General features: G+C 37.5%; 2 protein-coding genes across 7 annotated transcripts; both read right to left on the bottom strand.

Moving 5' to 3' along the window:
- Positions 1 to 1674: 1674 nt before the first annotated feature.
- Positions 1675 to 5485, bottom strand: pth2 (parathyroid hormone 2). Of its 5 annotated transcripts, XM_083550761.1 has the most exons (5): positions 5373 to 5485; positions 3315 to 3376; positions 2596 to 2630; positions 2406 to 2503; positions 1675 to 2324 (listed from the first exon to the last, which is right to left on the bottom strand). In XM_083550761.1, exons 3-5 carry the CDS (start codon positions 2596 to 2598, stop codon positions 1961 to 1963), a joined length of 465 nt encoding a protein of 154 aa, XP_083406887.1. In that variant the 5' UTR covers positions 2599 to 2630; positions 3315 to 3376; positions 5373 to 5485; the 3' UTR covers positions 1675 to 1960. The 5 variants fall into 5 exon arrangements, with proteins under 5 accessions (XP_083406887.1, XP_083406890.1, XP_083406888.1 ...); XM_083550764.1 differs by lacking the exons at positions 2596 to 2630; positions 5373 to 5485 and adding an exon at positions 4829 to 4904; XM_083550762.1 differs by lacking the exon at positions 5373 to 5485 and having other exon boundaries at positions 3315 to 3412.
- A 1839-nt stretch (positions 5486 to 7324) lies between these two features.
- rin3 (Ras and Rab interactor 3) lies at positions 7325 to 17677 on the bottom strand. 2 transcript variants are annotated; one of them, XM_083551184.1, is made up of 10 exons: positions 17116 to 17677; positions 15840 to 16485; positions 15649 to 15763; positions 13564 to 13636; positions 13384 to 13475; positions 11848 to 13248; positions 11151 to 11459; positions 10087 to 10218; positions 8558 to 8721; positions 7325 to 8452 (listed from the first exon to the last, which is right to left on the bottom strand). In XM_083551184.1, the coding sequence occupies exons 2-10, from the start codon at positions 16413 to 16415 to the stop codon at positions 8108 to 8110; spliced, it is 3207 nt and encodes a 1068-aa protein (XP_083407310.1). In that variant the 5' UTR covers positions 16416 to 16485; positions 17116 to 17677; the 3' UTR covers positions 7325 to 8107. The 2 variants fall into 2 exon arrangements, with proteins under 2 accessions (XP_083407310.1, XP_083407311.1); XM_083551185.1 differs by having other exon boundaries at positions 17120 to 17677.
- Positions 17678 to 18777: the final 1100 nt, after the last annotated feature.

Below are 18777 nucleotides of genomic sequence, written 5' to 3'. Positions count from 1 at the left end.
AGGGAAGAACTGTATAATTTAAGAGTGCAAATAATTGTCGTCGCAATTACAGACACAACCATTACGAGTGTGTTAAGTAAGGGATGCTCGAAGTCTTGAAACCTGAATTGTGTTGTCGCAGTTAATTACGACGTGAATGCAATAGTTTTTAAAGATACACTTAATATTAAAGAGCAGATTTGACGCCTTTTGTATGAACCCTTTTGTATGTTTCATTACAGAAAAAAAATAGAAACCTTCAAGTGATCAATAAGGGTTGCCAAATATAAATATATAAAAAAAACAGTAGTTTTCATTATGTGTGATAAATACAGGAGGAATGTTGTTGCCACGTGTAAAACGTATTATACTTGACAAAGTTCATTCAAAATTAATTTTGTATGTATATATAAATGTGGTAAATCTCAAAATTGTACTTAATCATATGTGAATTCTACCCAATGGGCTTACACTTACACGTTGATTATTTCTTGGTTCGCACAGCAGCTCAAATTAGAATTCATTCTTATGTTTGATTTATAAACAGAACACAGAAAGATGATGGTTTGCAATGAAGTCAAGTGAAAAACGTCGTATTAGACTCTGGTCCCATTGTGTCCAGAAATACAAATTATTTTGGATGTGACAACATAATAATTCTTCCATTAAACATGCACAAACCCTAGTAGGACATCTCATAAATCTGATCTGAGCTGCTGTCTTTGAATGTAGTCTATCTTTGTAGTAAGGGTGTGATATTAATATTTCTATTATTATTATTATTATTACTATTGGCTCTCACTTTTTGCAAGAGCTATTAAGAGAAATTTAAAAACACAAACTTTGTTTTAAATGTCATCTCATGGTTAGCATATACTCCTATGCCATTTCCTACATTCCTTCTGCATTCTATACATTTCTAGACTTTTAAAACTAAAGGAGGTATATAAAGCTGAACAACAAATTAATTTCACTTTTTTTACTCGCTTTAATTCTTACAGATTCCACTATTATCCGTGTCTCTATTTTCTAAAATATATTAATTTCAGACCTCTTTCATAATAGTTTTGCTTCTTCAGTCACAGGCTGTATTTATTAATTTTTTATTAATTAATTTTTATTTTTATAACCTTTAATAATATACCTTTATTACCTTTACTTTTAACGTTTGTCCATTTTATTTTCTGAACAACTCTGACAACTTTCTCCCGTGTTTTCTTTGTTCGATGTTCAGTGTGGGGTACACAATAACACCAAACAGCCGACTGACTACTTCTCTTTAATAAAATATGGCTGAATGACTAATTACAAGATCACAAGACGTGTGATAATAATTAAAGAAAGCAGTTACTTCAAAACATCACTAGAATCCAATTGTTTATATCATTAGTGGTACTAGCAAATTTGTCCATGCTATTTTCATTTTTTTATTTTTTTTTTTTTATTCAGTCGAATCAGAAACTAAAAAGCAAAGTCGGATTATTTTTTATTAAATGTGGAATAAATACCGGGGATGCAAATGACTCTTGTCTGTTCAAGTTATTTTATATAATATCATAGTTTTATGTTTTACAAAGAACTACTCAATTCTGATAGAAGAAGAAGAAGAAGAAGAGTTAGAATACACATTTATTGTACTTGTGGTGGTTCTTGATTATTAAATGACACGCATATGTATATCATACATGGTCTATATATACCATTTTTTGTGGTTCAAAGATCTTACACTTCAGTAGAAGTTAAACCAAACACATTAGCAATTATTTTTGCAGTTACAATCTTAACTTAAAATTAATTACACAAAAGAAACAACCAGCCACATACATGCTTTTTATCAGCCTATACAATACTGACTGGCTTCTTTACAATGAAGAACGGAGATGTAATGTACAGTGATTAAGATTACTTTCTGTTTTGTGACCAAAATAACATTCTTTCTTTTAATATTTATATTGTAATGTATCCTTCAGACCCAAGCGATTTATTTGGAGTTAACCACCAAAAGTTTCTGCATGTACGAGTTCAGCCATTTCTGTCTCTCCATGGCTGTAAGAAGCTTACTCTTCTCTCTGAACGCTGCATCATCTGCCACCACAATGTTTCGCTTCTCTGGGTTGCCCACCCTCTGCTGCCAGTCTCCTGGCCATCCCTTCATCAACTTCTCCTCCATCTGTGACTGGCTAAGAGGGATCCACTCATTCACGGGTAGCTGCTCCGTTCTGGGCTCTGCTCCACCGAACTCTGGGCTGGACAACATTTGGACGCTCCAGTCACGGAGTGAGATGGGAGGGTAGAGGACCTTCCATTGCTCTTGTATCGAATCCTGGCCATCTGAAGCTGATATTCTGTGGTATATAAAAGGAACGTTTCTGTTCTATGTGTTGTTTGAGGTTTATAGGGACAGATGACCGGTCTAATATATTTACCTTTGGAAGGGCTGTGGGAAGGCAGAAGTGTTCAGGCTCATACACATCAGGACAATGAGGAAAAGTGCAGGGCGAGGATTCAGAGTTAGAGACACCATCTAAAAGATAGAGAAAGGTCAGGGAGTTGCTCTTCATTTTTGCATTAATTTCTCTTGAAAAGCATGATATGAAAATTCTAACATAAAAGTACCATAATGGTGCATCTGAGGACAATCCAGTGACCACCTACACACGTTCCAGGATAAAATATACAGGGGATCTTTACAGTTTAATATATATTCTGTATAATATTTTTTTATAATAATTTTATCTGGATGACTTCCTGAATAGGAGGGGAACTGAATCCTGTATTAAGGTATATCTTCAGGAATAGTGAGGGTTAATCCAAGGTTTTTTCTTTTGTAAAATTTCAACAAATTGATTAATAAATTGATGCATAGTTGCCTCAGTATAATTCTAAATTAATCTTCATTTTAAATAGAGCTTTGTAATTATTGCAATGTGATTGAAAACGAATCAGACGGAGGATTAAATCAGATTAGATTTAGATTAGATTGGATTAAGGTACCAACACAGAGCCAATGAATAGAAATTTGTAAAAAAAAAATATATAAATATCCTATAAATCCTATATATTGTATATATAGGAGTTCTTTGCAGCTCAGCAAATGACAGTGTGTGCAAATGTAAAAAAGCATTTTAAAGAGAAATTAGAGAAATTATATATGTCTGGTGACCATCAGGAGACTATATAAACATAGTAATTAATCACATAGTAATTAAACAGTAATCAATCATGAGTCAAACTAACTTGCACCTGGAATGCCTTTTATACGCCTAATATGCTCTAAATCTGCATGTAAAAAAAAACAACTGTCTCTCTGATGCATGACCAGATTTTTTTCTCACCTTCTTTTGCAGGTTGCTTCACCGTCTTCAGATCTTTAAGGTAAATACAACGTTTAACGATTCTGATGGAATCCAAAAAGATGTACAGTTGTTTTTAGTGACACCTTAGTAGGTAAACTTTGTCCCTTAACTATTTTTTCGTTGTCCTTCCTCTATTTCCTTAAAAAAAAAACTGCTGAAAAAATGTACTGGATCAAAGAAAATCTAGAGTTTTCAGAGCTAGCGTAACCTGAGGCGAAGATACCTAAACAGCCGTAGCATTCTTTCTCAACAAGTGAAAGCTTTCGTGTACAGACGTATATATACAGCCTTACTGTGTAAGAAAGTGTATAGAGATGAACGAAGGATGAAAAGACGTGTGTCACACGCCCCTAAATGTCCTGTTTGGCTGGAGACTTTAAATAGAGAGGAATATCAGAGTAAAGCCAGAACCCGTTTTTGACGTCATGGTGCCTAACGATGTCTAAGAAACAGTATGAAAAACCGAACAGAAAGAAGCAAGCGTGATCTGATCACCAATCCAGATGAACCTTGTTGTAGGTGCCATTTGGACCCCTTTTGCCCTTCAACCACGGTATACTTAGCCCTCAACTTTGCAGTGAGGTTGTAATGTAAGGTTATCTGGGATGGAACAGAAAACGTGTAACAAGCGTCTAGAATCCAATTTTGATTTATTTCTTTGGTGTCTTCAGGCAGCCTACGTAGATGTTGGGATTCTAGGCCGTGCGAGATGTTAGTCTCATTAAATTTGATAGACCCTTTTACAGCACCGGTCTGATGCACCAGATCACCTACAACACACGTTAACCTGAGAGATAATTATAATAGCACAGAAAGTACACAAGAACTTAACAGGTGATTTTTCATATAGGAAAGGCTCTAACACTAATACAACACCAGACTATTGTTTTAAACTTAAATGTTTATTAATACATTTTTGCATTAAAAAAAATTTTTTTTGCATGTGATGCTGTGGTACTTCAATGTGAGAGTCAGGAGCGAAAAACTATCCAAAGACATAGTCACAGTTCTCTTGTTAAAAGAAGACCATTTTTTTCCCTCTTTAAGGCAACACACTCATTCAGGTAGGGTACGGAGAGTCCTCGTTAGCGTGGGTTAACTTCATTTGTCCCTCATTTAAAATAATGGGCAGCGATGAAGTGAGTAAGCATCAGACGAGCGGACCCTAACGCTCGTTACTGAGCCAGGTAGCAGTGACGTGCTACAGGCTCATGATGAAACGACGGACAGAACAAGGGGACAGAAAGGAGCTGGAGCACAGATGAGGCCATGACACATACAGCCGCCATGTACAAAGAGGATTGTGCTTGTTGGATGTTTAATGCCGTAATAGCGATACTCAATTGCAGACATTAGTCACAGTTTCTTCACTTTATTTTCTTTATACACTATTGCTGTCATATCTAAGTTCATGTATATTGTCATATTTAGCATGCTAAGAGTAACTTAATGTACTGAAAATTTAATTATTACAATTTTGCTAATCAGATTACCGCTTGGCTTTACTGTTATTGAAAGGCTAACATTTCAGTCCATTTATCATTCCAGTCAGGGCCGTAACCACCATCAACCTGGTGACCCAGATTGAAGACATAGATTAATTTAATTATTATTCAAATAATATTTTATTAATTTTTTTATTAATTAACTAATATTCTTTATTCTTTACCTTCATAGGGTCTTCTACATTTTAGGAACGGGTGGATCGATCCTAAATTATCACACAAAACCAGCAATGTTATCTGATATTTTGTTAAACGAATACGTTTAATATTTACCATGTATTTTTTATTTTGATTCGCAAAAAAGCCAGTATTCTGTTATTCAGTCATATATCTCGCAATCGCTGCGTCATCTTACCTTTTTGAGAGAATTTCTATTAAGAAGAACTATAAACAAAATCAAAGTTTCTTTCTCCTTTACATAAAAGCTTTAATGTTTTTTATTTAGTAAATTTTTTTGATAAATGTAACTAAAGAGAAATAAAGTTCTACTGTAAGCTATTTAATATTAATAATGCTGGATTTCAGAAATGACCGTGTAGTGGTATCGATTATCGATTATCGATATCGATAGCGGTTTATAACGCCCGTCCCTCCTGCCTAGGCACTCCAATGCGGCACGTGCCGATGTCACGACATCTAAAATAGCCAATCAAATGAAAGTGGGCGGGGCGTCGCTAATTCACCAAAAGCCGCGCTCGACGTTTCAGTGTCAGCTGTGTGAAGAGAGTGAGGTAAGAAATGTGTTAGCCATGTAGCTAACAATTATTATTATTATTATTATTATTATTATTATTTGAATTTTTTTTTTTTGCATTTGGCAACTATTTTGACGTTACAAACATTACAAATGTATAATGTTACTGTCAATGTGAAGAGAAAGAAACTATAAAGAAGCCTTTAGAAATGAGATTTAGAATGAATATGTTTATTGTGAATGAACCGAATGAAGACTTTCCTGAAAGTATTCATTATTCCTTTAAGTAAATTGACTGGCCTAAAAAAAAAAAAAAGATGTAAAAAAAAACCCAAAAGAGATATTTCCTCCTCAAACAATATACTTGGTCATGTTTATTCAAATTAAGTGGGTTTAGGTTGGAGTTAGGACAGAAATATTTATATATGAAATATTGCAATATATTCAAGTCTTAAATGTTCAATATATTTTTAGCTGTTCTTGTCAAAAATCTAACATATTTTATATATGTATATAACACAAAGTACCTGTTAATTTTCATCAAACTGCCACCTGAGGCTAAAACGCTGAATTAAATAACATGTTATGACACCTTTCACTTCACAAGTTTATTTTTAGATTTGGAAAACAACTCGTTATATACATGTAGGTTAAATGTAGGATACATTGGAAGGAATACTGAACCAACATGGCTTCCTTTTCCTGCTTCAGCACCATGCAGCTAATTGCAACCGACTTCAGTATACCACAAGACAATGAGCCAAATTTTACATCCAAGTTTTGTTCAGAGTGCAAACAGTGGGCTGAAGTGTTCTCTATCTTGAAATAGCCTGCCCAGTCACTGCACCTAAATCCAATCGAAATGCACTGGGATGAACTGAATCACAAGAAAGAAATCACCATCTAGTGAAGAACACCTTGGCTAGTTTTACATGAGGCATTGCAAAGTATTTCAGATGAATGTTTGAAGAAACAAACTGCCCATATGTCAAGAGTGTGTAAAGCTGTTATTCATGCTAAGGAAAGCTTTTTCAATGAAAATAAAGTGGAACATCTGTACATTTATATATTAGTTTGGTCCAGGTATATTTTCATAAACGTTGAATGTTGCATAGGAACAAAAGGTGTGTTCTGAAAAAAAAATTTAAAGGTGCTAGGTGTGGAGCAAATTTGCTCATTTGCCTTATTAAGCAATTCACTTTTATAGTCTACTTGTACACCAATGTTAAAATCAGCACAATGATTAATTCAGACCTGATAATTGTTTAAATGTTTGATGTAAAATTCAATGTGTGATCAGTGAGTGTACAAAATCCAATAAATATTTTCTGGGAATCTGAAGCATAATTTTTTCTTTTTTTCTTAGAATATTAATCGTTATCTGGCTATATGCCACACCTGATGTTGCTCATCATGGATATAATTTATAAAGAGCCCATTAATCCAGTCAGGACTGAGAGAGCTGGGACTCCTACATTATTGCTCTTGGTAAATATCTGACCAATGATTTGTTATTAAGAGATTAAAATGAGCCTAATATTTGTAGTTAGTGCATTTTTTTTTTTTGCTTAGGAATGTATATATAAATGTACTTGGAGTGGAAGCTCTTGACCCTGTTAAACGCCTTTAGGATTATTTGAAACTCTGAGATAAATGTTAAAGAATATGGTATGTAATTGTATGTTCCATATCCTCAACAAAGCATGAAATTGGCTCATTCAGACTGTGCAGCAAGAAAATTAGTAACGATGTGTCTTAGACATGTTTTACTTAAATTTAGACACAAATGATGATGTCAACAGTAAAGTACTTTATTTGTGTTTAGATGGAAAAAAAAAAAAAAACTTTTGTCAATGCATATTCAAATCGCACTTAATAAAACCCTGAGTCATGTACAGAAATGTTTGTGACTTCAGTCGTATTAATGTGCTTATTGATTTTATAACTAGAAATATGATCCTGTATTCAGGAAAAAGAGATTATAGGTACTAAAACGGATACTAAGTAGCAATAGCAAAAATGTATAAAGTCCCAGGTAACACTGTCATGCAAATAAAGCAAAATAAATTTGAAAAAGACATGAGCTCTGATGTGCAGGTGTATGTATATTTACATACACCCATATATACACACACGTATGTAAAAAAAAAAAAAAAAAAAAAAAAAAAAATTGAATGCTTAAAACAATACCTATTAAGGCAAGGTTTTTTATGTCAGTGTCTGTTTTTGGATCTTGGAGAATTCCTGCTCATGTAATCAAACCAATATCCAGTTGGTTTTGTGTGTGTGTGTGTGTGTGTGTGTGTGTGTGTGTGTGTGTGTGTGTGTGTGTGTGTTCTAGCAATACTGCTCAGCTGTCAAGTCATTACTCCGATTTCGCTTGATTTCCTAAACAATAATGACAGTCTGTCTTGTACTCCCTGACATTTATAGGCTATTTTAGCACTAAGAATGATTAATCTAAAACAATGCTGCAATAGGTCAAAGTGCAATTTTGGAGTAGACCTGGTGCCAAGATGGAAGTTCAATGAAGTAGCAGTTAATTAATGGCTTTTTTTAATATTGTTTTTTCTTCAGATCAAACTCTCCTCCTGGGCAGGTGTCAGTTCAGGGGTATTATTTATTTCCTGGTCAGGTTCGGAGGCCTGTCCTGGCCAGAGGCCGTGATGGTACACGAAGTGATATTCTTTGCGAGGCTCACTGCGGTGCAGGCTTGATTTGATTGAGAGGGGACACTCCTCAGGACTCAGGTGTTGGTAATGGCCGTCCACTAGCACGCTCAGACAGTAGGTGTCAGGGTCATGCACATCAAACTTTACTGCACACTGGGCGCTCAGGTCTCGGGCTGTGGTGTTGGGATCCACACCCAGAGTTTTGGTGTTAGAACATGCCTCGAGGAAAGAGACCGTGATGAAATCCTGCGTTAAAAAAAAAGTAACGATGTTTAATTGAGTATATTTATGAGTCTATTTATGAGTATATTTATGCATTTATTCAGATATCCAGTATGTAATCTGGTCTACCTGTATTAATGTTTGTGAGGCACGGGCCTTATTAAGAGTTCGGCGACGCTCCCAGCGGTGAATAGAATCCTGAATTTCCAAACTCAGCTGCCTGGAAGCTGCCTGCTTATCATAGTTTTTGATATGCTCCAGAGCTCCGTATGTTGTAGTAAGATAGTACGAGCCTAGAAAGACAAGCTATGCATTATTGAAGGATTGCTACAGTTCAGGAACAGTAATGCTTAAACCACGAGAAGCTACTGAACAACATTAATTTGGACGCACACACTTGATGAGGATGTTGTGAAATTCAGTGGTGGTAGTTTAATGATTTATACAACAGACTATTGATCAGAAGGTTGTGAGATCAAATTATAGTTAATCTCAAGTTACAACTGAAGTCGTGTGTATATGGTTATAAATAAAAAGGTATGGTTATTGCTTCAAATAACTCAAAAGATGATGTTTCTGACAGTCTGGTAATTGTAGAATCAGTTGTATCCATATTTTTTGGGCAGGAATCTGTATGCGTACCTCATACTTCGGCTCACATATGACTTCACAGATGAATCATTGGGAGAAAAAAGTGAGCATGAGAGATTTATTAGAGTCAGTAAGTAAAATAGTTTTAGGGGTGATGCTGTGTGCATGTGTGTGCGTGTGTGTGTTTTCTGTGCCAATATTGTTATGGTATTGTAATCCTGTTGACATACAGGTTGTTTGAGATGCAACAATGCAAACACTTCAAATTCACGTATCATCATTGTAATGCATAACAGTGGATACTTGTGTTCTCTATACTGCATTGTACCTAGCTAGACAGTGTTAGCAGGACATTTTACCACTATTAGAATTGACTTTGTGCAGCGCCTCAGGGAAAACCCTTATATTCAACTCACGGAATGCTGTGACATTACAGTGGAGCAATGATTTTCTTGTTAGGCAGAATGAATGCTGTGCTTGGCGACTCTCTGTATAACTGTAATTTTGATCCATTATTTGGTACTTTCTTTAAAAAATTCCTACTCAAAAAACTGTGGAGGGTTGCAAACTTTAACTCAGCATGGCTGACAAAGCTTGAAATAATTTCAGATATCTTGCATCGAAGAAGGGTTAAACATCACAGAACTGAATCTGTCGAGCACAATTTATCGATCAGCTTTTGAAGCATTCAAAAGATTTTGAAAATGAATTGCATTTTAATGTCATTTCATCAGGTTTTCCAGTACTTTTGGAGTTTTCTATATTTACTATTTTTAATACTTTTATGGAAAATAAGATGGGTATGTGCTTTTTTAAACATCCCATTTGACGTTGTGCACAGAGGCATTGTCATACTGGAACCAGTTTGGGTCTTCTAGGTCAAGTGAAAGGCAATACAGCCAATACAATTGTGTGCCTCTAGCTTAATGATAACAGTTTGGGGAAGAACCAAACACCACACATGGCTGGAAAAGTCAGGTGTGCCAATTCTTTTGCCCATATCATATGTGCTGTGGGATTTCATAAAATGACAGCACTATAGTGTCTGTGTGTGTTGATGTTCTCACCTTCTCCAAGCTGTAGTGCAGGGTCCATCAGTTCCATCATATACTCTACATCCAGCAGCAGTGCAGCCATGTTGCACCGAGCCAGTACATACATCAGTACAGGCAGGAAGTCGTCTGCACCATGTGGCTTTCCTACAGAGCCCAGAATATAATTTAACACATTTATCGCAAAGTATAAATGGCAGTTACACCCATTAGCATGCATCCACAGTCAAACTGCGATGAAAGGAGGCAAATAGCAAACAACTGAATTTAGTTCTCACCCCTCCCTAGTTCTCACCCCTCCCCCAACAAACTATAGCTCATGTTTTGCAATTTCTGAACTTTTTGATGAGTTAATCCTGGTGTAATCATTTAGTTTACTCCGCAAACAGACAAAAAGAGGAACTCTCTAATAAGACTGTGTGTAAACAGTATAAGATGTATTTTGTATTTAAACCCAGCATGGTTTCTGTTTATAGGAAATAAAGAACAGAGGCTGTCTGCTTTTGTTACTACCCAGCCACTTGATTAGAAAAACCTTCACATAGAAAATAACTAATCAGACAATGATATGATCTCATTGCCTTTGAAAGTGGCATCATTGTTGGTGCCAGATGGCCTAGTTTGAGGATTTCATAAGAGGCTGATCTCCTGGGATTTGAACCTGCAGTAGCAGCAGTTCTGTGCGTGGAAATGCCTTGCTGATAAGGGAGGTCAGTTGAGAAGGGCAAGACTGGACCAAACGAACAGGAAGTCTACACTGACTCACATAATCACTCATTGCAGCTGTGGTGTGAGCAGAAGATCATCACAGGATGTTAAGACCACATTGGGTTCTTTTCAGCCAGGAACAGGAAACTAAGTTTGCAGTGCTACGCATAAAAATCCCAGGAGAAAAGCAGTTTCTGGAACACTCCAACCAACAAAGCTTACGTTTTATCCCCTTTCTAATGTTTAATGTAAGGGGGGGTAATGAGTCTGTGTGGGAATCTCTCTATCTTTGTAATAAGGCTTAACTCATGGCAAGATAATTATAGATAAACAATAAACAATGTTTTTCTTTCTTTTCTTTTTTGTCTAACCTGGGCAACCCACAGACATGGACTCATATATGATCTTGCATGTCTTGAGGAGCAGATCGATTTTCTTCTGAGGTGAGTATTCCTGATGCAGGTTTCCCAACTTTCCCTGGATCTTCTCCATGACAGGTGAGTCAGGAACACAGGTGGTCACACCCAAATCAGTGGTGGTGGTGCCAAGCACTATCTGCTGGTTCTCCTTGAGCTTTTTTAGATTGCCTGCACGGGAGTGGATGTCCTTCAGCCCATTATATATCGCCTCTCTTAAGGGCTTCAGGACACTCTTATAAAGTGACGCCTCAATGATAATCTCTGAGGAGGAGGAGATATATAACAGATGTAAAACACTGCCAGAGCAAACATTTATATATCTATAGTGTATACTGTTTTTTCTGCAGTTTGTCTGTATAATGGAATTTTTCGATATTTGTATCACTGTGTGGAATTATAATAAAATTACATCAACATGCTATGCTAAGCAGATTTAAAAGAAATTGCTTTAAATAATAATTCACATATCATAATAAACCAAAGACTTCTAAGTCCAAAAATACATACATACATACATACATATATATATATATATATATATATATATATATATATATATATATATATATATATATATATATATATATATATATATATATATAGTGATTAATCATAGTTCACTTGTCATGAAAGTAGGTATTTAAATTACCCAAGTTCTCCTCAGAATAAGCATTTGGCTCTTGCAGGTTCTGCAGCTCTGTGCTTTGTATCAGATAGCTCTTGAGCTGCGTCATCATTTGTCTGATCTCTTGGAGCATCTCCGTACTTGAGGAATGCCTCCTCATAGTGTCCAGAGTAAAGGCTCGATAGTCCTGTACCAAGTTACCAAAGTATGTGCTCCCATCTCTAGCAAGCTCCACTATCCGCTTCTGAAGCTTGCGGTCAGTGCTCATAAAGCTTGTGAAGACGGTGGAGAAGTTCACCATGGAGAGCCGCTGCTTAGCACGGTCTAGCATAACAGTGGAAGTCCTCTTCATTAAACCACCCATTGGGGTAGGATCTCCCTCTTCCTCTGTGCTGCTCGTGGAGTAGGAGTCATGATCCACCTGAGGAGCACCTCCTTCAGGGGCAAATAATGAGACATCTGCAACTTTGTGGTGGTCTGCATTGACATGAAGGGTCTGGAGTGCTGACGTGGGCTGTGGAGCTGTGTGGCTGAGTTCTTGAGGACCACCTTCAGAGGTATTACTGGCATCTTTGGATATGGTGATAATGGTTTGAGATGCTCGTTTCTTTCTAGGAGGTGGCACTGGAGCACAAGGCTTCTTCGTGTCAATTACCGGAAGCATATTCACAGCAGAATCTCCATTTGAAATTTTTGATTCACCCTGCTCTTTGTGTGTTGTGGCGTTTCCGGACAGTCCACTTACCCATTGATCGATGCTACCTTCATCAAGGCAAATAAGAGACACAGCAGCACTTGGATCCTCATTGGTTTCTGCTGCTACAGATGGACAAACAGTTTCCTTTAAAGGTTCCGGTTGAACTTCTTCTCCTGAAGATTGGCCCTCAGAAATCCGGCGTCGAAGTGGAACTGGGGGAATCTTCAGAGGGGCGCCACTACTCTGTTTTGTTGCTTCACTCAAAACGGGTTCTTGTTTGTTCAACGATTCTGCCTCAGTACTGGGTAATAGAGTTTCCTCTGGCTTTTTATACCCACAATTACTTCCTTCCTCTTTTTGTTTTACAGCCAGAGAAGAATGCAGCAAGAGAAGTGAAGACTCCTCTGACGTAAGCTTCTCTTTAGCCGCCTTAGTTGACACTTGCATCAGTGTGTCTTCGGAAATTGTTAGTGGACGAGGAGGTAGTGGAGGGGGTGGTCTTTTGAATTTCGGCACAGCCTGTACAGACACGTTGAGACTTTGGGACCTCAGGATTGGTGTAGGAGAGTTGGGAGGCAAGCTGTTGTAGTATTCCTCAATGAAGATGGGGTTGATGTACCAAAGATGGTTACTTACAGAAGAAAGCTTCATCTCTCCAGAGATACTGCAGTCTGCAGATTTTCTGGAATCTTCCCGAAACTGGCTATTTAGCTCTGAGCCCCAGAATTCTATTAACAAAGTTCAAGACGGGTTAGAATAGCAGAGACATGGACACATGCGTAATTAAAGTGTAATGGAATTAAATTAGTGTTTGGGCGGAGAAAAAAAAATCTGGATGGTCTGGCTCATATACTTTGTATTACCTACTCCTAGTGTGGAGATCACCTCCATGTCTTCATATTTAATTGCCTGGATGATGGCCTGCGGTAATTTCAAGGTAAAGGAGAGGATGTCCCTAAAGAACAATAAAATATATTACACTAAAAACATGCTCAGGTTTGAGAGCTATAATTCAGAAATAGTTCACCGGAGGCCAAGCTTACCGGCTAACACAATAGAACGCAATGAGTTTAAATATGTTGTCAAAGACCAGGGCAGAGCCTTCAAGATACAGCACTGTAAGAAAGGAAGAAAACAAAGCTGTTTATGGTTATGTATGCATAGAATTTGTCTGGAGCATACCACATCTACACTGTATCAACATTTTAAACAGCAGCTGGCCAACAGTACTTTATCCAAGCCCACAAAACGACTAGTCTGAAATTGTAAGTCAATTAATACTACTGACTTTTACACAGGCTTCAGTGATCGAACCTATTTAGATAAAGCAATAGCAATTGCCAAATAGCACAGAGCTTCTATCATGACAAAACAGGAAGATAAATAGCACAGATATTTTCCTTTGTAAAACACCCACAGCAGCACAAGCTCACAGAGGTAAGTTGGTGTTGTCAGGAAGTTGGACAGTGTTAGCCTCAGTTCAGTGCTGAGGACAGGAAACCTGTGGTCACTCCCCTCCTCCACAGACTACCTTGTCTGCTTGTGTTAAATTTGAGTCAGTCAGAATCACACTCTTTTCATACTCTTCTTTTCTAAATATCCAGATTTATAATTTGACAGTGACCATATTTGGTGAACAATATGGCAGTGTCAAAAGGTGGGCAAACTTCAAATCACTGGTGAACCCAGTGTATGCACACAGGGGTGGACAAAGTACACACACCATGTACTTGAGCTAGAGATATAGTAGATAAAATAGGACTCCAGTAAAAGTAAAAGTGAGAAAGTAAAAGTAAAAAAAATCACCTGAGTAAAGGTACAAAAGTATTTGTTTTCAAATGATACTTCAGTATCCAAAGTACTATGATTTATTATGGCTATAATGTTCCTATTATCTTAACTCAGTTTAAATGAAATGTACAGTATGTGCACACCAATCTAATAATAGAATGATATTAATGAGTCAAACACTGATTGATAAAAATTTCAATTATCATGAGCCCAAAACCTTCTTCAAAAAAATTGTGCAAATGAGGCCACGGGTGTTGTGACGAGTTCGAGTCAACAGATTCTTCCATTATTTATTCCTCTCAAAAATGTTCTGCTTTCTGTTGAACTAATGCTGAACTGTATGTTCGTGCTGAGTAAATACACAAAAAGCAATCAAAACAACTTCAAAACAAATCGTGCTCTAAGTTTTTATTCGCTCCTAAATAAAAACGGACGACTTTTTCACTATATTTTTCGAAATATAGTTGAGATATTTCACTTTGAAATTAAAGTGAAGTCTCTTCAAATGGAAATACAGTGGAACCTCAATACTCGTGAGCTTAACCCTCGCCACCTCCTCGCCACCATTGTTCTTGGCTTTTCATTTGGAACCGGACTAAGAGTAAAACTTTCTTTCGGCTTCTCCCATTAGGGGTCACCACAGTGGATCATCCGCATGTTTGATTTGGCACATGTTTTTACGCTGGATGCCCTTCCTAACGCAACCCTCCCCAATTTATCAGGGCTTGGGACCGGTACTAGTAACTTGTGAAAAATCTGATAGTTCCTGAGAAGCTGCGAGTGGCTTGAAAGTTCGGAGTAACATTTCAAAACAGAGTTTGTACAAATAAATCACATCAAAATGTTTGAAAAACTATTATTCATTTAAAGTAGTAAATAAAACATTTGTGACAAGTAATTCACAATTTTTGTTGAGTTTACAGTTCAGTACAGTACATGTACAATTCCCCTTGAAAAAGGAGAATTGTAAAATTGTAAAAAGGAAAGAGTCAGAAACTCGCAATCTTTTCTTACTCACGGGGGGTCATCGAACGTTACCCCCGCAAGTATCGATGTTTCACTGTATTTTAGTAAAGTACAGCTACTTAAGTACAGTAACAAAATTACATTTACTTTGCTACTGTCCACCACTGTATGCACAGAAGACCTGACAGTTTTGGGAGGTTGACTCCCTGATTCTAGCCTATACTTTACATGCCGCATTTAATTACGCTTTTAAACAGCGCAACATTTTAGTTTATATGTGGTTTAAAATCTAATCCAGTCTGGTTAACGCGGCAACCACTCTCATGTTATCCACTATAAAATCAGAATGAGAGAAGAACGCTTCGACTTACTTGACTTTTCTTCTTTTACATGCAAGTCCTGAATCTGGGAAACTCCCTGCTGGTCTGGAAGACGAACTGACACCACCATTAACAGCTGGCCACGATCCCTCCTTACTAAAAATCCCTGCAAAGCCAGCATATATATTGTAAGATTCAAATTAAGATCAAGAGATATAAATGGTAAATGTATACACTCTTACCCCTGGTGGCTCTTTGTTGAGTATATGAGTAGCTTTTTCCTTGGACATTCCAAGCTGTAGCCACACTGGACATGTCTTGATCAGCTTCTCCAAAATGCTAATGCTGGGACGGGCTGATTTCTGTGTTTGGACAGGTGGAGATGGTACAGCAGGTGTTTTAGAAGTGAGTGGCGGTGGGGGTCTCTGAAGACGTGGTGATAAGGGTTTAGAGGTAGGCCGTGGAGGGGCTTTGGACATTGACGTAGAGGACGCTTTGGGAAATGCTGATGGCTGCTGGGCTGGGAGAGGTGGACATGTTGGCTTAGAAGCCTTTGTTTTGTGTACAGGAGGGACAGAAGGTTTGGAGTTGAGAGGTGGCAGAGAACTTTGGGGTTTGCAAATCGAGTAAGGAGGCGAGAGAGGTAGAGGAGGGGAGGTGGATTTGTGTGGCTTTATTGGAGTGGGGTTATCCGAAATTTCAACCAACTGGACCGGTGTTGTAGATGTGGGTGAGGAAGAACATTCGGAAACCAAAAGAGGCTTGGTTTTAGTTTTGGGGATGGCGGTAGGCGATGTGGTGGGAGCCGAGGACAGCATGGTGCATATTTAAAAACTGATCAATAATGAACCTTTGGTTGAGTGATTTTAGAGGGACCTGATGACCAACCTGAGAAATACAAAAAAGGCAAAAGATCATCAAATGAAAAAACATACTTCTGCTTTTGAGCTTATACTTCAACTTCATTGTCGTGGAATTTGCACAAAAGCAGAAATGGAAGCACTTTGGTGGAACAATCATTACTTCTGTATAAAAGACGTCACATATTTTGGGAAAAAATACTGCACGACGTTGTGCCATTACGTGAGTGAGATGATAACCAAGAAGAGATTCTCCTAGGCTTTGATAATGTTCAGTGGTTTTGCATAGCACGAAGTTGTTGATCTTACTCCTAGTCTGCTCTCTAAATGTTTTTATTTTCTTTTCATCTCATGCCAAGCCTTTTCCTTCCCCACTACATTATGTGCCTCCCAAGGGTATGATGTCAATAGTGTTGAAACCTGTTAGTGTTAAAATGGTTCTTACATTGGTTTACACACATTCCTTTGTCTGTTCAGTGTCTATTGAATATTAGGCACCACGAGCATAGTAGATCTCATGGAAAACCCCTCTAAGAAGAAGTAGTTTTGTTTGGGCATGATAAAAATCGAACAAAACCCTTTTCCCCTGATCCCTTTTTTTTATATATATTCATTATCAGTACAAACATGATGACTAGGATTAGATTTTGAAACTCACCTACTCGATGCTTTGGAGTCCTTCAGCACAACAGCTGTTTTCTTCATCTTGTGTCTTTTACCCCACAACCTTCTTTTTTTTTTCCCCCTTACTTCATGTTTCCCTTTACCTCTTATACAGGCGTCCTGAACTCGTCCATCATCTCCTTCTTCAGTTTACTTTTTATTTATATATCTTTTCACCCTAACATTAATAAAAAAAAATAAAAAAAAACCTTGATAGAAATTTTCTCTTTTTTCTGCGTTCTGCTCTTGGTCTTGACTTCCTGTCTGTGTTCTCAGGAAGAGGTTGTCCAGAGTGGTCAGCCAACCCCTTTAACACAGAGATATGCTCTCCCAAAGATGCACAATATAAACGTTTAAAGGTTAGTTACGACTTGCTGCTAACAAACAAACAGGATCTCCAGATGGCCGGCTCAGCAGACCTGAACTATGCGTATGTGAAGGAGAAGTGTTTGTAAGCAGTGAACTTCTTCCCTTGTCTATTTTAAAGTTAAGCTGCTCCAGATGCACCAGAGACTCTGAAGTGCTCCACGAAGAATGCAACACATGTGGGAAGTCTCACTGAGAGGCCTGAAGCCCAGCCCATCCCTTTTGGCTCATGGCTGGGCATGTTCAGATGTACAGGGGGGTGGTATGAGCAGAAGGGAGTTTTGAGACACAACATTTTTGTTGCTGGAGAGGGTTTTCACTTCATAGAAGTCTCCTTCATGTTAAGACATGGAAACTTCTGACTCTTCTGATTTGTACTTCAATTACTCATTGTCATTTTTATGATGCCAATAAGTTGTCTGTAGTGTTGCCCAGTGCATGCAGTTGTAGTAAATGCAAATGGTTATACTTTATCGGGGGTCTTAACCAAAAGCCATAAGCCAGCAGATGTTTCCTGTTAGCAAACCGTGACTTCACACTTCACGGCGCCAGTGAAGAAAACCATACTTCAGGAAAATAAATTACACTGAAAGCTCACTGAAAGTGTGACAGTAAATTTAAATAATCAAAGTTGTAAGTTTGTGAAGTATGTGAAATGGGGGTGGGGGGGACTTCAACCCCTTGTGTGTGTGTAAGCTTTTTTCAATGTGCGAGAGGTCAGCATGTTGATGACTATCATGGAATGATGACTATATTGGAATTTGAGAGGAAGGAAGACAAAGTTTGACTTCTTCAGCTTGACCAGTCATACTTTCCAATTCCTCCTCCAAGGCCTATTGCTAGGTCAGCTAGCCACCAACCACCCCTTCTCCCAAAAAAAATCATCCCAATCAATAGGCTTTTATATCTTATGCTTTGACAGCTTCCAAGCTGACACACTAATAATTTTATTCAAGTCACAATTATAAATGAATAAAAAAAAAAAGGATAAAAGAATCACACTAAATTGATTCTAATTAATCAGGGACAAATCATTCAATAGATCCGCTGTCATTTTATTGACAAAAGTGTTGTGTAGGACCAGGGCTAACAGATCATTTCAATTCTAAACTATTTCCAATCATATCAATAACATTTTATGTGAGAAGAAATTTTTAAATATCAGTGGAGCATTGCCTAATTTCCTTTTAATGTTTTGAAAGTCAACGGTTGAACATGTTCAAGTGTAAATGTGATTTAAAAAGTAGATTAAAAAAAAGAGAGAGAGAGAGAGAATAGGGCATAGTGTAAA

This window comes from Silurus aristotelis (genome assembly GCF_946808225.1).
Source record: "Silurus aristotelis genome assembly, chromosome: 9".
Lineage (NCBI taxonomy): Eukaryota > Metazoa > Chordata > Actinopteri > Siluriformes > Siluridae > Silurus > Silurus aristotelis.
Note: the sequence above shows the minus strand (reverse complement) of the source record. Positions and strands in the feature narration are given on the sequence as shown.

Coding starts and splice junctions, on each gene's coding strand:
- pth2 (XM_083550761.1), bottom strand. Junction 2,325..2,405: donor TTCCCACAGCCCTTCCAAAG/GTAAATATATTA, acceptor TATATACCACAG/AATATCAGCTTCAGATGGCC.
- rin3 (XM_083551184.1), bottom strand. CDS start 16,415: ATGCTGTCCTCGGCTCCCACCACATCGCCTACCGCCATCCCCAAAACT. Junction 13,476..13,563: donor GCGTTCTATTGTGTTAGCCG/GTAAGCTTGGCC, acceptor ATTGTTCTTTAG/GGACATCCTCTCCTTTACCT. Junction 10,219..11,150: donor CATGTCTGTGGGTTGCCCAG/GTTAGACAAAAA, acceptor TGGGCTCTGTAG/GAAAGCCACATGGTGCAGAC.